This window comes from Ornithodoros turicata, chromosome 2, assembly GCF_037126465.1.
Source record: "Ornithodoros turicata isolate Travis chromosome 2, ASM3712646v1, whole genome shotgun sequence".
NCBI lineage: Eukaryota > Metazoa > Arthropoda > Arachnida > Ixodida > Argasidae > Ornithodoros > Ornithodoros turicata.
Window position 1 is genome coordinate 124,155,056 of NC_088202.1, and position 16,286 is coordinate 124,171,341.

A 16,286-nucleotide genomic window follows, 5' to 3' on the forward strand; every position below is an offset into this window, starting at 1 on the left:
CGAAGATCAGAGACACCAAAGGCCAGACGCAACAACAGCAAAATTTAACATTTATTCCGCAATGAACACTTTTAGCAGTGGCAACGAGATTCACCAAAGGCACCAAACTAGCCGGCTATTCATTACATGTGTAGGACAAGTGCAGCCAGCCAGGGTTGACGATAAGATTATACAACTCTGTTGAATCGGGTCTCGCTACCGTATAAGATGACAAAACAGGCGTATGTTGGAGTTTTTCAGCACAATGTGATCAATGGCGCGGTTTATTTGTGCGCTTAATTTGATCTGACCTTCAGAATACACGCTACTCACCTTAGTGCTTTCCTTTCATTCTGTTAATCTCCCACAGCGCATAACCTTCCAGGACTCTTTATTGGACAACATGATGAACATTGCTCCAGTGGAACGATGGCGCAAAATTCGTCCTGCAGTGAGCCCTGCCTTTTCTACGGGAAAGCTGAAGAGGGTAGGTGTTGCTCTCAAAGCCACGACGAATGCAATGCTTACTGTCACAGTATTTCCAAAAACTCACTTTCTCCGAATACATATATTGTCTTACAGATGACCGCACTCATTGAAGACTGCGCAAGAATCACGAGGAAGCATTTGCAAAGGGCAGCGGAGAAGAACGATATTATTGAAGCAAAGCGGTTAGTATCTTATATTAATTGCCGACGAGCCATGCTGACGAATTTAGTCTGAAGCTACTACGAAACTTTTCAGGTTTTTCGGGCATTTTTCGTTAGATACCATTGCCAGATGCGCATTTGGAACGAACCTGGATTCTTATTCCGATCAGACGAACACGTTCGTGTCAATGGCCAGACAAGCCTTTGGAAAAGATCTGAGCCTGAAGCTTATATTGTTCTGTAAGTCACCTCCAACTTTTCGCTCGATGTAAGTGACCTTCCAGTTTCGAATTGCAATTGTTGTTGTGATGTTTACTCTTCTCATAAATGTTTCTCTTTTCTTTTTCTATTAACTCTCCTTACAGTTCTGTTCCCTGGGCTATTTAAACTTCTGAAAATTAAACCATTCAATTCGGATGTGTTCCAGTACTTCAAATCACTTTCGGTGAATATTATAAAACAGAGGCAGGAAAAGGACAATGTAAGCACCTACCCACGAACTGGCTTTCGTTTAATTTCCAGGCGCTAGCCTCATGAGTATACCTTTCTTGTTTGAGTTTCTGGATTGGCTTGCTGTGGGAACTCAATTGCACAGTGCACTTGGCATTACCCATGACTGCCTCGCCATCCTTACAGCGCAACGAAGATTTTCTGCAACTAATGATGGATGCTCAAGAAGGGAACCTCGCAGCCCCAACAGAAAACACAAAAAGCCGTGACGACGAACTTTACAACTTGGGTGACGATGAGAAGACCGTACAGTTTTCTTCAGACAAAAGTATGAACTCGCACGGAATCTGGTGTCTTGTTCTTCAGTTGCACAAATGAAGTTGTATTGCCAGTGCGGACGGACAGAAACATATAACGTATTCGTTTGTGGGTCTTCCTTCATGTCAGCTGTCACAGAGGATGAAGCTATGGCACAGTGCGTGCTGTTCTTCCTCGCTGGCCAAGACACAACTTCGTCTGTTATTTCATTTACCATTTACCTACTGGCGTTGCACCCGGAAATACAAGACAAACTGAGGGAGGAGGTGAACGAGTGCTTCGCCAAACACGTATGTCGCTTGGTACCTTGGTAGACGCGTAGTCCGTTCGTTATTTTCTGCTCCAGGTCACATTACTTTTGAGGTAGCTCCACAACAACGTCATATCCTGTAAATGTGTACATCCGACAATGACAGCAGTGTTCAAGCTATGAGATCTCAGTTCTTTCGGCACTTTTAGAGGTGCAGCCTCATTACTTTATTGTGCGTTCATTGCTCTTGGTTGCTACGTTCGATCTAATAGTTTATTCGTGTGTCTTCTGTATTTCCAGGACAACCGACCACCCTTTGATGTGATATCGAAACAGAAGTACCTGAATGCAGTTATTTCCGAATCATTGAGGATATTTCCCCCTACTGTAAGGTGCGTGTCGTTTCTAGATTAACTTATATGCATATTATCCCTGCTGTATTTCAGTCTAGCCAACTGAGCAAGTCTTTCCGGAATGCTATACAGAACGGTGGTGGTGGCTTGCCTTTGTTGGCATCGTCGTAGCGCGAGTTGCTTATGAAGTACATGGAATAGAAGGCAATTTCTTAGAAACAAACAAACAAACAAGGCCATTGTCATTCAAGCCGTGTCCATATGACTATGGTACGGCCTATTGCATCGCAGCCGTCTATACCTTCTTGTATAGCTTATACGCCATGCCGCTATTCCTGAGGAAGTGTCGGAAAGCAACCACGTTTCTGGCTAGTATGCATGACTCCAAAGCACCACTGCAGTGCACGGAGAGCGTGGGTATCCAGGGATCTTTTGCACTTGTAGTTGTCGATACCCTAAAGGTGCCACGACAGCCCCGCGTCTGCCTTTGGTAGCGCAGTCCGCCGTCTGAAGGGTGTTGTCCCACATCCCACGTATCGTATGCTACCCCAACGTGGGCTCTCGACCAACCTCCCATATGTACATTTATCCATGGCTTCGGGGAAAAAAAAAACGTTGCAAATAATTCTACATTAGGCTAACGTCGTTCAACATCTTATAGGAAGCCTCCAGTCCTCCAAAGAGCGTGTAGAACTGTAGATGACCTCCTTCAGTTTTTCAAGGGGTTTCCTAAGTACACTCTAAGAAAAAAAAAGTTTGTTTTTTTACCTTTTGGGGTAGAAGTGCGTTGTCCCAAATTTTAAACCCTTTTGGGGTAGAAAGTGAGGGGTAGAAGCAGTTCTAATCTGCCACTTCTACCCCAGGGGTAGAACAGACCTACCCCATAGTAGGGTGGCAGCTCTACCCTCTTCGTTGAAGAGGTCTACCCGTCCACGGTTGAGTATTATGCCCCTTAAGGCATACGTGTTATACCTCATGGGAGAGCGACGTCTACCTCGAGGTGGCGAAATTTGCCTCCGCGTTGGAGATAAATGCTATACCTTTTGCGGTGGGACGTTTTACCCTTGGTAGAAGTGATCTGCCCTAGAGGGCTATAAATTTCCACTCCTGAATGAAGCAGTTCTACCCAAGTGGTTCGAACCTTAACACTGTAACGGAGGGATGTTTTCTACCTTAGCAGTGATATACGTTTGCCGGTGGGGAGGGGTGTTTCACACATTTCGAGAGAAGCATTCGTCACCGTATGCATAGAACTCTTCTGCTCTTATAATTATAACTGTTCCCTCTTGTTGGGGTGCACGTGAAGTTAACAGTAACGACATACACTTAATGAACACTGTTCCGAAGGAATGGAAGCACGCGCAGAGAAAAGGCTGTTACAAATTACAAATCTTTATTTTGCACAATCTATTCCAATCAAGACACAGCAGCTTTATCACGTGGGCTCACCAATGCGAGGGGTACATTCATTAATTTGTAGAGCACTTGCAGTGTAGAAGGGGACTTGGGCATGAATTCGATGCCCATAAGCCAGTAAAGCGCGACGGGGGTCCTCACAGGCTCCTGGACACCCCTATGGTCTCCTTCTCCAGGTATAACAGCGTTCGCTCCGGATGGAATACTTCCCGGGAAAAGCACACCACATGACAGACATGAAAGATGGAAATCACTGAAAAGGTTAGCTAGCTGTAGGACTCGAACCCACATCTTCTGGATTACCGGTCCAGGGCTCTACCAATTGAGCTAAGCTAACACGCCTTCTCAGCGACTTCCAGGGTGCGTCATCTGAAGGGACAAACCAGTCACTCTCTCACTCATCCTCCTTTCACTCTTACATTTTTCCACACTCAGTCATACCAGTCTTACTTTGTCATACTTTGCATACCAGTCTTGGGTAAGTTACTTCTAAAAAGTAACTGAGTTACAGTTACAGTTTATCTGCCCAAAATAGTAACTAAGTTACAGTTATTGTTACTTTCTTGGTCGAGTAACTAGTTACAGTTACAATTACTGAGAGAAAGTAACTTAGTTACATCACAGTTACCATGAGAGGGTGATACAATTGTTAAAAACATACATTTATTTACATTTACTGAAGTGCGATAAAAGTTGTCTGGCACTTCACCAGAAGCAGTATAAGGTAATACGCGGTTATCCGACACGGAAAAATACGACATGTGCATGCAACTTGGCGCATTGCGGTGAAAAAGAAGAGCACGGTGACACGAACGCGTTTCATACCGTGTTGAGAGAGAGACATACACAAGAACAAGGAACTCTCCTCAAGATGCTTTTTCAGGTTTGAAGTTGACGTCCTGTTTGCCGAGTACGTTTTATTCCACAGCGTGCACTTTGCAATTAAATTATTCTCGTCCTTCCATGATAAAAACTCGAAGGTGGCTTCACATAGCGGCCACGGAAGCTTAGGATAGCAACAACCGGGGCAGGATTAGCCATTGCACCGGTCGGAGCGCAAGTGAGCTGACCGGAAAGTTTCTCTTTGTGCATAATCATTCCCTTGTCCATATCCACCGGAGGCAGGATCCCGTGCAAGGGCAGTGACACTGTTCCTCACATATGACTCACTCCGACCGTTGAGGGTCACTAACTTCAAAGAATTTCTGTTCGCAAAGTTGGAATTCCCTGCTTGGTTAAGAGCCCAAGGCACGGGGCACATACCGATTACGGATAAAACGAAGGAAGACACTGTTACGGGGAAATAGGGGAAGGTAGGGAAAAAAAAGGAACGACATTTATTCGAGTAACTAGTTACATTTTGCAGTTACATTCACAGAAATAGCAACTAGTTACAGTTAAAACTACTTCTCTGGAAATGTAACTAGTTACCCCCAAAAGTAACTAGTTACAGTTACAAGTTAAAGGTAACTTAGTTACTACCCAAGACTGACTCATAAACACATTCATACGACAGGGATCGACGCAATTGCCGCTTGCGTCGATTATTACACAAGAATTAAACAGAAACACCCTGCATGTGTCGCAATGCATATGCGCTATGGAAGCCGTGAAACGTCCGAACTACCTGTAGACTATCTCGGAAGACAAATCGCCTTACCGTCACCATGTTCAGACTCTAAAGGCTTCAAAGAACGCTTCCAGTTGGCGCTTCTTTCGACTGTACCTCAAAGCCGCTTCCGAAATGTCCTGCAGAACTCTGTCCAAGGCAGTTTCAATGACAGTCCCTGTGAGCGCATTGCATTCTTCCCTAATCTGAACGAACAAAAAGTGTCATGAAGGCGTACAAATGGTAAGTTCGTAGTAAAGAGAACCAAGGTGGGAGATATACAGCCACGAAAACTACCTGCTTGTGCTGTTTCCGCACAGATGTCAAAGTCGTCATCGTACATCTGCAAGGAACGAAAGACAGCATAATTATCCCACTGCGACACTACATAGCGCGCTATCAGTGAAGAGCTGGCCATAATATAGGTGATGGCTACGTCAAGCACACGACACTACTCACTGTAAGGCGCTAGCACATTAGTTCATCTTCCCTCAGGCGGGGTACCGTTGAGTTGCCATCGCAGGACACCACCGCCGTTCTTTCGCCGTAACGTGTTATAATCTTCATTCTTACATCCTTATCGGCGCCCTTGGTAGCTCTGTCAGTGTGCTGAGGAAGACGGAGGCTAACTTGGTTATCGCGGTGACGTAGGGCTCCTCGCAGTATGCTTCGGCCTTTCATTTCTACCCCACACATGGCAAAGCACCGACATATCTTTTACCGCTGAGAAGAGATAGCCGGGGAGAGGGGTAGAAACGCCGCACTCATGCCTCCAGTAGGCTGAAAAAAAGTTGTCTGGGAAGAAGTGCGCCGTTTCAACCCCTTTTCAACCTTTTTTTCTTAGAGTGCTACGGTGAGATGGCGTAATTATTGAGCACTGTGTATACCTGGGAGACAGACATAATTAAGTGTGTCATTACAGCTAGTCTTGTCGCGTAAACATATCGTCGCACCGCCACCATTATTAGGTCTATTTCTGGCGTTTTTTTTAAACAAACAAACAAATAGCTCAGAGAGAGCGAACTACTCTCACTGAATCCACTGCACTTGTTGCTGTTACACCCCGTCTTGTACACCCTAATTCGTTGGTGTTTTGTTGAACTTCGTGACAATACCTCGAAACATCAATTAGGGTCACTAAAAACATTGAAAAACAGCAAGTAATTTTATTCTAGGATTGAGCGCTCGGCAACCGAGCCATATAAAATTGATGGTACGAATATCGTCGTTCCTGAGGAAGGCGTCGTGGCCATACCAGTCTATGCCATGCACCACGATGCCCAGTATTTCCCTGAGCCAGAGAAGTTCGATCCTGAAAGGTATGAGTGAGGCATTCAGATAGTCGCATGAGTGTTCATATGGTATGGATATATGATACACCCATGACTTGCATAGATATCATCCTATAGGAAAATTATGCGTTTTTCAGATTCAGCGACGAGAACCTATCATCTATCCGCCCTTACACGTATCTACCATTCGGTGCGGGCCCGAGGAACTGCGTTGGTATGAGGTTCGCCCTGCACGCTGTCAAACTATGTCTTATGAATGCCATCCACTGCGCCAGATTTGTCCGAACGCCAGAAACTCAGGTAATCATCTTACGGCTCTTATATGTGACAAACTTGCCCTGCTGTAGACGCAACGATGTTGTTCTGTCAATTTTGGTCACTATACCAGCTGATCCAAATCATACTTCAAATAGCGCTGAAAGATAATAGTAGCCTTTGTTTCTTGTTCTGTATAGGTTCCACTGAGTTTCTACCAGGGATTTGGGGTACTGAATGCCAAAGACATAGCTATTGGAGTTCGTCCACTCGACTCTCCACCGAACTGAGGTCGTGGTCCTTGAGGCGACAGATTTGCTTGCGTTCATTTCAGCTTCAGCATTCCTGAACCGCAAGGCGCAATATGGGAGTCTCTACACGACCTCCTGCTGGAGCACCCACCTGAACCGCGTGACGGCATCTGTATTTCACACAACTCCTAAAGACCTTGGGGTCTTATACATATATAAGGGTCACCGTCAATTCAATAATAAAAAAAATATCATGCATGTATTTTGTGTTCGTCATAAATATTTTTTTTCGTCCACGTGCGTTTCCTGAAGGTACACAAATCGAACTAGAACGTTACCAGAGTTCAAACTTCAGTTCAAACAGTTCAAACCTCTTCAAACTTCGAAAGCGAGACTCTCCGAACTGTAGTGAGTGTAGCGTTGAAGAGGATGTAGAACACATCCTTCTCAGGTGTCAGAAATACGTTGATGCTCGAAGGGCATTAGAGACAAGCCTCTCTCGTGTGGACTCCCGAGCCTTCGACATCACGAAACTGTTAGGTCCTCCTTCGTCCGACGAGGCGCTAAGGGCACTTGAAGACTTTTTGCATGCAACCGGGCTTATGGATATCCTATGACACGCTGAATGTGTGATGTGTCTTGTGTGTGCCCCCGGCGATTCCGACATTCTACTCTCACTTGGGCGCAGCTCTTGAACTTTTGAACTACATGTTGAACTCCATTATCATCTCTGTTCTTCTCTGGACATCATCCCTTTGTGTTTTCATCATCTCATCATCTAGAATAGAAATAGAAAAAAAAAAAAGGAAACGTAGGTCGCATCTCATCACCTGTTTGAACTTATTAAGTGTATGTGTATTAAGTGTACTGGTAGCCAGTTTGACTTCGTCGAAACTCACATCCCCATTTTTTCTTTATTCACATCACATCACATCACAGTTCATGCAAAATTCTTGACGTTTGGGTACTCCTGGCATGTTACCTTGAGGTATTGAGGTAGGTATTACACAGAGATATATATAAGGGGAATAAGGGGTGCATTCCTTAAAAGACACGACCACAATTGCAACCCTAGGCATATACCGTCCCTGGTTAATATGTAGACTTTCGTCCTTCGCAAAAATTGTTCATAAAGTGAATCGTCCATAATATCGAACCAGACAGCATTTATTGTGAAAAAAAGAAAAGAACTCGGTTATCAGCGTCTGCCAGTGCGCGTACCAAGTGGAACTCGTAGTCGATAGAACATCCTTAACTTTAATTGCTTGAGGGGGGGGGGATGTGTTTATTAAGAAAAAAAGAAAGGAAAGATTGCTTGAGGATCATCCCCGTTGTCTTCGAGGAATTGGAGCGCTGTTCACAGCCCTTCCCGAGTCATTGCCGCTGTGACAACTGGCGTAGCATTGTAGCGCATTGTCACAGAAAACATCCAAACAGTTTGAGGACTCCCCGTCGGATTCTGGTTGCCCCACCGTCGCCACATGCGTCGTCAGTCAACTGCTTTTCGATGTCCGTTGCGTCGTCAATGCTGAGAAATTCTGGGTGGCAAACGTAAGGCCGAAACTCATAAGGCAGAATTATCAGAAGGCCGAAAATCAAAATGACGAAAAATCAAAACACCGAACAATCAGAAGGCCGAAAATTTACAAAACCGAACTGTCGAAGGCCGAAAAGTCAGAAAACCGAATTATCGAAAGGCCGAAAAATACGGAACCCAAGATATGAAAACTGTTATTCTGACTGCGATCAAAAAATAGCTCTACAAATTTAGAACGATGGACTTTTTGGGAATTAATACACAGAACAAATTATTTCACCGAACTTCGCGTTAATAAGGTACTTTCTATCACATAGGGGGAAAACAAAAAGGGAAAAAGTAGACATATGAACCACTGCGTTATTTATGTGTTTATTGTACATAATGCGAATAAGTTAAATTGAAAAATTAGGAGCTATCCGATGACATTTTCAATTCTCATCCCATTTTCAACAAAGGCTTCAACTAGCTAGAATAATAAATAGCTACGCGCAGCTATTTAGTGACACTAGCTTCAACCTAGGTCATTCCTAAAACCAGTTCCCTATGGTAAGCTCTGACTCAAAACCGCACCTAATAGATCGGCTTTTCGATAAGTAGCGTGAGTAGCCGAGTGAATCGGCTGGGACGGCTGATGACCATTCTGGAAGAAATCAAATATGTGCTCCTGTGTCAGGGTACAAGCGTGGTCATTATACAGTTCTTGAAGTAGAACGGTACAGAAAGTTGCAGGCAAAGCAAAAAAAAAAAAAAATATATATATATATATATATATATATATATAATAAAATAAGAAATCCTACAGATCTTGTCATAGAGATCCTATCTAGGGGTAAATTAACGATGATCATTAACTGGGCTTAATATTATTTTGTAGAGCAAGCGATTTAGACGGTTGCTTGTTCAACAACGACTAATAAATCGTGAGTATGACCGGGGGTGATTCACCAGTGGAAAGCAGACTCTACCCCATAAACATCAGATGTGTGATATGAGAATGAAGTTAAAGTTATGTGCAAGTACAGCAATTGAGCTGACCTCCACTGGCTGCGCTACGCCGCAAAAAGGCAGGTGAGGAAAAAAAAAAAACACATGAAAGAAGCACCAATGGTCATTGAAATACAGAGTATGACTCTATAGCGTCTGGAGCTTGTTGCTTGTTCAAATCACGTTCGGTTCACCAATTGCAGACAAACACCATCTACTCTGCAATTCATTCACTGGGTGATACAAGTCATTCACTGGCATTCATCCACCAGGCAATTTCTTTTTGTAGTAAACATGATGTAGCGTGTGACTGTGATTGCGATGAGGGCTCCTGAGGGCTCAGTTTTAGAACTGGCCTCAGTTGTTGACGTGGTTGGGGAAAATAAAGCAAATCAGTAAATTAAGGATATAGGGAGTGGTAGGCTAAAAGATAAGGAAGATGGGCCCACTAATTTTGTGACTCATCTAATCAGTCAACAATACAAGGCTCCTGAGGGATGTTTGGCATTTGCAGTTCCGTGTGACTGCCTGCCTAGCATTAGTTGATCCTGCTTTTCGTTTTTACGGTAAGAGCAGTACTATTTCTGAAAGTGGTGAGTTTTAGTATACCATTGATAAAGTTATCGTCTCTGTCGGAACCAATCGCACTCGTGCGTGACTGATATGGTGAGACGCTAGCCACGTTATTAACGGTCTGCTAAAACTCTCTATTGATGTGGGCAAGCTTTCGCTTGTCCCATCCTGCGGTTGGCAATACGACTGTGATGATAGGTAGCTCTCCTGCTCGATGACAATATATGATATGGGCACTTCAGTGCGATAGCAATGTGGCAATGTTTTAGAGCTTGTCTCAGTTGTTGACTGTGGATAACAAGCTGGCTAAATAGTTAGGGAACGTTTAGGAAGATGAGTACACAATCTTCTGTGGCTCATCTCATAGAGTCAACAATACACACACACAAAAAAAAAAGAATAATATTCCGTTTGCCCCACTGGCAATACGATATTTTTTTAAATTCTCTAGCCAATCTATTTCCGAGCACCAACTTTGTGACATTGTTTTTATTTTTTCCATGCACCATTGTCGAATGGAATTCACTTCCCCATGCGATCGTCATTATGACTAACTATGAACAGTTCAAGAACGCACGCGCCAATTACTTGTGTTTGTAACATTGTTTTTCTTTTTTACCTTACATTTTCTTTGTTGGTGTTATTATTATCGCGCATGTGTTGCTGTGCTACTCTTACTTTACACTGTTTCAATTCGCCGACATTTATCTTTCACTTGTATGTACATAGTGTTCCCTCCCTCATGTAACGCCCTTTGGGCCCTTGAGGTATCATCATAAATAAACTGCTACGCATTACAATTATTCTATTTCTAAAACTGGACAAAGTTTTGTTATGTTACGTATGACAGGAACAGTCCCGGGTACAATTTTCGGCCTTTTGACTTTCGGCATTCTGACAGTTCGGCGTTATGATTTTCGGCGATTTGATCCTCCTGACTTCGTTTTGGCCCCTACTCTACTGACAAAAGGAGGATTCTAGTAGAAGGGCGTGCCATCCTCCTGTACTCTCCTAGCGGTTTGGGGTCATGGGAAGATGTCCATAATAGCGAAACAAAAATGCATAGGGTTCTATGGGGTTGGTAGCCATTTGTGCTGTCCATTGTCCGAAAAGCGAGGTTCGATATTATCCAGACACAAATACATGAGAGAAGTTTCGTTCCCAGAAAATGGGTTCCGGGACATTTGATCGAACGTCCTTTGGTCGAAAGCCGTTTGATCGAACACCGTTTGATCGAAAGCGCAGCGGTCGTTTTGATCGATTTTTTATTATTGGTTCGCTTGGAGCGTTGATGAAACAAAAAAGAAGAAAACAACAAAAGAAAGCTTCAGTTCTAAATGCTATTATCCTAAGGAATATTTCACTCTGTAATCCGCTTGCCCATAAACACATTCCTCATCCTAATCCACTTTTTCGCATCCAGAAGGCGAACCGATGGCCTGGGTTGTTCACCCTATCCCGTTCGACAACTTGATAGTTTTTTTTTCCTTTCTGACAGATAGTGACTAAACATGGCATACATGTCTTTCATCCCCAGTCCCCCAACACTTTGTCAAATAATAATTGATGTCAATTGTCAAATAAACAACATTTTTGACAAATAAATAAATCAAATAAATAAATTATATTTTTGAATGAGTTATTCGCGTCGAACGTGGACAAATTTTAACAATGTATTATTAATGTTTGAAGTTAACTGACCATTGGTTTGGAGAAAGAACAGTTTTAGTTTATTTACTACATCACCATTACTTATTTGTTGTGGTTTAGTTTATTTACTTTGCGCCTATGTGCAAGTGAATCTGAATTTGGTTCTTCCAACATACGTGTAACCGAAGAAGTCCTTCGAAACCTAGACATTATAAGCCGGGGAGCAGATCTTTGTACTTTCTCTCTTTTTTTTTTTTCATGGCGTGGATGTGTAGGTATCTCAGACTGCAGATGCATACTCTAAACAAGGTTGAACTAAGGTTTTATATGGCTGTTAATATAATATATTTATTTTATACTATGGCGAAATTTCCTTCTTAGCATTCAGAGAGTGCCTTTCGTGCACATATCACTATCCTATTTCGGATCGTCCCCTTTAAATTTGTCGCCAGCAATGAAAAGGGTGCCCAGAAGAAGGACAGACTATTGGCTGCTTACAACTTGAGGCCATTTTCTTCAATATGTGTCCTACTGGTTCGCGGGATACTTCCGCCATTGTTCTGTTCAATTCAAATCTCTCCATATATGCGGACGATGTGTGTATCTGGACTGTTGGAAAATCCCGGCCGGCAATTCAACATCGGTTGCAAAGAGCACTGGATGCCATCAACAACTTCTTCTTGAACGCGGGGATGGATATCTCCACCGAAAAAAGCGCTGTCCTTCCGTTTACTCGAAGAGAGATGCGGAGGTTCCAACTGCGGATTGGGGATTGCCCCCTCATACAAGTCAAGTTTCACAGGTTCCTGGGTGTTATCCTGGACCACAACCTGTCGTGGCGAAGGCACATTGACTTCATCATCTCAAAGGCTCAGCGCTGGGGGAATGTGATTCGCCACTTTGCCGGCGTGCGCTGGGGCTGCACTGAGCGGGATCTTCTTGTGCTCCACAAAACTCTGGTTCGCGGCTCCCTGCTATACAGCTTGCCCGTATTGCACGGTATATCAGCCACATCTGAGCACAAGCTTCGGTGTACACTGGCACGCAGCCTGCGGACGTGCCTTGGTGTCCCGCGCAGCGCTGAGACACGGATGGTGATCGCCGACGCCGGGGAAATACCCATCGATGTCCTCCGCCGAAGAGAAACCATCCGACACTACCTACGGTTGCTCGCTCACCACCGGCGTCATCCTCTGGTTCAAAAGCTACGTAGGCGGAAGAACAGTAAACTCTCGCTATGTGTTACAGCAACATCTGGAAACATCCCTGACTTCACTGTTGCCCCGACCGCCCCTTCAGTGGCACCATGGACACTGCCGAGCCCATCCCTCTCGACACACATCCCTGGCCTCCTGGGGCCGAAGAGTCAGATCCCCGTTTCGGTTCTCAAGCAGTCTACTTTGGAAATGATGGATACAAACTACAGAGGCCGCACGGCTGTGTTCACAGATGGTTCGTCTACGTCGGATGGCTCCTCCGCTGCCTTTGTCATACCGGAGGAGTCACTATCATGTGGGTTCCGCCTGTCACATCGCACTTCGTTGACCTCTGCGGAGCTGTATGCCATCTTGTTATCTCTAAAGTCTGTCTCAAAGTACCCTCCCCGTTCCTGGGTGATATACACCGACTCAAAATCAGCCCTGCAATGTGTAGGAACCATGGGCATCCGCGGCTCGTTGGCCCCGGTGGTTGTTAGTATCCTGACGGCGCTCAGGGTTCTCGGCGAACAGGGACACCGGGTGACCCTACAGTGGGTCCCCGGCCACACCGGCATTCAGGGCAACGAAGAGGCAGATTTGGCGGCTGCTGGGGCCCACCGTATGTCCAGAGCCCTGCCCATTATCCTCTCCAACGGGGATAGGCGCTCCTACTTGTCTGCGTTGGTGTCACCCTTGGCCCGCCAGCAATGGCTGCATGACATCACTCAATGGTCGCTCCTCCATGCAGTGGACCCGTCATTATCATTTAGGATGCCAGGTGGCTTCCCTCGCAGCTTTACGACACTCCTGCGGCGTCTACGACTCAACGTCGCCTTCACCCCTGCGTTCCGTGCTAAGCTGGGTTACAGTAACACGGCGCTGTGCCTAGCTTGCCGCACCCCAGCTACGATCCCCCATATCATCGAGGACTGTGAGCGGTACACGTGTGAACGCCGGGTACTTCGACGCCAACTTGAACTCCTCGACCATAGACCATTCAGCTTGTCCAAAGTACTTGGCCGATGGAGCTCCCCTGAACATCAGTGCCGGGCTCTTCGCTCCCTTTTCGTTTTCATACAGGCTACTGAACTCCTTGAAGAGCTCTAAACAGAACTCCGACCTGTCGTTGCTTCATTCTCACCATAATTCATCCTCTCATATTAACCACTGTGAAATGGGGTAGTGTCCTGTGGCTACCACGGGGAAACATCCCATGTCATCATCACTTCTTCATTTATTGTTGTTGTTGTTGTGTTCAATTCAATTCAATTTTATTCAATTTTATTTTCCTTTCGGATGGGAGAGAGTAAAAAGCCAGGAGGCTGTGCTGTTCGTGGATGACAAAGGTCTGCAAATAACCAGTGGTCTGCCCTCTTTCGCTGAAAGCAAAGCAAGAAGCAAACAAACAAACAAAAAAGCAGAGGACGCTGATTGCCTGCTCCGTATGCTCGAGTCAAAAGTTACAGAAAAAGAGGTGCTAAGGACACGCTGCGAGCTTCGAACTCCCTTCGATCAAACGCCTTCGATCAAACGGCGTTCGACCAAACGGCGTTCGACCAAACGGCGTTCGACCAAATGGGCGGACACCCAGAAAATGCTGTCCATAATTCGAGTTGTCCATATTAACCAGGGTCGACTGTATGCATTATATGCACGCTAACTGTGGTCAGGTTCTCTCTTTTTTTTTTTTTTTTAATAGGAAAATGCTTTCTTTTTTATTTTATTTTTTTCAGTTACAGTAATTGGAGATATATTATGGCCGCACGAGTGGCCTCCTGGAGCGTTGCCCTGCCAATTTTTCACTAATATGACCTAACGAAATATTGAAGTTCGGTCCCTGTGACAACACATGTTCCCTTTGGTGCTCGATGCCGTGGCCGTTTTATAAAAACGATCGAGGGAAAACAACGAATTTGGACGTCATTTTTGTCGCTCCCCTAGACAAAACAAAACAAATAGTTCACTGTAATCTTTGGCGCACTGGCAAACGCGTACGAAATGCTGTCTCTAAGCTCTAAGCATGCATGTATCTCCTTGGCGTTCTGTCACAGCGTGTTAATCAAAACGGGGGGTTAATATGGGACACTTTTTCTCTAAACACTAACAACGCCTGTTTTATGTTCTCCTGAAATAAGAGACTTATTTTTATACGCAGTTGACACGGATAACGCCCACCAATTAAATAAGCTTCGCTTCAGAGTAGCGACACTGAGGTCCAAGGCAGAGCATGAGCGCCACCTTTGTCCCTCGTCCGAACAAATGTTTGACAAACCGTCCTGGCAAAGAGCACGAAAAACTGCCTTGGTGTCCACAAATCAACGCCAACTGCCCCTGTCATGGCTGAAGCCAAGGAGCCTTCACTCGATTCAACTTAACTCGATTCAACTCTCCTCCGAAGGCTGGTCAGGGATGGTTCGCTCGACTAATGCTTTTGCCGTTTGCTCTTTTCCGCGGAAGCGCGGTATCGAAACCAGCTGAACGTGTGGTTGTCGAAAAGCGTCGACCTCCACTACGGGTTATCAATACACAACTGGACACCGAAATGGCAACACTCTTCCAATGCGGACTATGCGACATGGTTTTTGAGGAACATGCGAACGCTCAGACATGTGAGGCCGGATATATTTCCCAGGACAAAGTGAGTATCGCTGCTGGTGCGCTTTTCTATTTTGTCTTCATGTACGTTGCTTTTCCATTATCTATTTAGCATATGTTCACTAACAGCTGCCCTGCAATGTTTATTTGTTTCACTGCCTCGTAGCCACGTGGTCCTTGTACAGGCACAGCTTTATGTGAAACGTTCAAAACTATATTAGTAGCAAGGGCTATTACTGTCTAGCATTATTAATATTATTACTTTTGTGTGCGTGTCTCGGAAATGGGATTTTAAATAAATTTTTCTTTTCTTCCTTTACCTTTACAGTTGCAAGATGGTTTGTCGGTACGTTCGTGTGAACAGGTTTCAGGTAAAATATGTACTACCAGACGCGCAGGCTAGCTGGTGGATAAATGCTTGGGTGGAACTTGGATGCATTCTGAGCTGTGGAAGGAAGGGACAACACGACAGAACTCTGTCACGAATTTCCTGTCTTTTCGCCCAAGCTCAGACTTTTTCCAAGATGAATGAAACAGGAGGCTTTGCGCGCTTCGCGATTCGTAGAACGACCAGAACCGCTTCGTCGCGCTCTGATTACGTTTTTTGTTTCAGCCGTTCAGCTCACATTCGACTCCGACGCCGCGGACATTTCCGTGACTCAAACCACGCCGGCACAGTCACCTCAGTTGGCAGCCTCAGGAGCTTATTCTCCCAAATTGCCAGACTTCTGCGACGGAGGAAGGGCACCAGCAGAGTGGACTGAGCCTGACAATGTGCGAGGAAATCCCCAAAAAGGGGCCAGTTCCGCAAGTGTTTTGGTCTACGTGAGTACATATCAGTAATTGCACCGCTTTGTGTACCAATCACAAGTATTGACTGTCAGGAATCCAAGGATTTCAAGGATTCCAACCAGCAGCTTCC

At 45.0% G+C, this 16,286-nt stretch overlaps 3 protein-coding genes and 1 non-coding gene across 6 annotated transcripts in view; 3 read left to right on the top strand and 1 right to left on the bottom strand.

The window, feature by feature from the left end:
- Positions 1-16,286, top strand: part of LOC135386037 (cytochrome P450 3A21-like) — a 40,330-nt gene that overhangs the window by 12,768 nt on the left and 11,276 nt on the right. For both annotated transcript variants that reach the window (XM_064615753.1, XM_064615754.1), the window contains 7 exons: positions 350-466; positions 562-650; positions 724-869; positions 995-1,110; positions 1,266-1,407; positions 1,527-1,687; positions 1,948-2,039. In XM_064615753.1, coding sequence (XP_064471823.1) covers positions 350-466; positions 562-650; positions 724-869; positions 995-1,110; positions 1,266-1,407; positions 1,527-1,687; positions 1,948-2,039 — 863 coding nt within the window. The remainder of the gene's footprint in view (positions 1-349; positions 467-561; positions 651-723; positions 870-994; positions 1,111-1,265; positions 1,408-1,526; positions 1,688-1,947; positions 2,040-16,286) is intronic.
- Positions 3,681-3,753, bottom strand: Trnat-ggu (transfer RNA threonine (anticodon GGU)). Its single transcript has one exon. It is a non-coding gene; the product is annotated as a tRNA-Thr (tRNA).
- Positions 5,536-7,085, top strand: LOC135386046 (cytochrome P450 3A2-like; the record flags this gene model as incomplete). The annotated part of the gene is made up of 4 exons (XM_064615769.1): positions 5,536-5,672; positions 6,201-6,344; positions 6,455-6,617; positions 6,773-7,085. Coding segments are annotated over 4 exons (534 nt in total), but the record flags the coding sequence as incomplete, so codon positions are not given.
- Positions 14,462-16,286, top strand: part of LOC135386043 (cytochrome P450 3A24-like) — a 40,466-nt gene continuing 38,641 nt past the window's right edge. Inside the window, exons 1-3 of one of the 2 annotated variants that reach the window (XM_064615763.1) lie at positions 14,462-15,407; positions 15,693-15,735; positions 15,978-16,189. In XM_064615763.1, coding sequence (XP_064471833.1) covers positions 16,137-16,189 — 53 coding nt within the window. In that variant the 5' untranslated portion in view covers positions 14,462-15,407; positions 15,693-15,735; positions 15,978-16,136. Of the gene's footprint in view, positions 15,736-15,977; positions 16,190-16,286 lie in introns of both variants that reach the window. The other variant, XM_064615761.1, reaches the window with a different exon arrangement.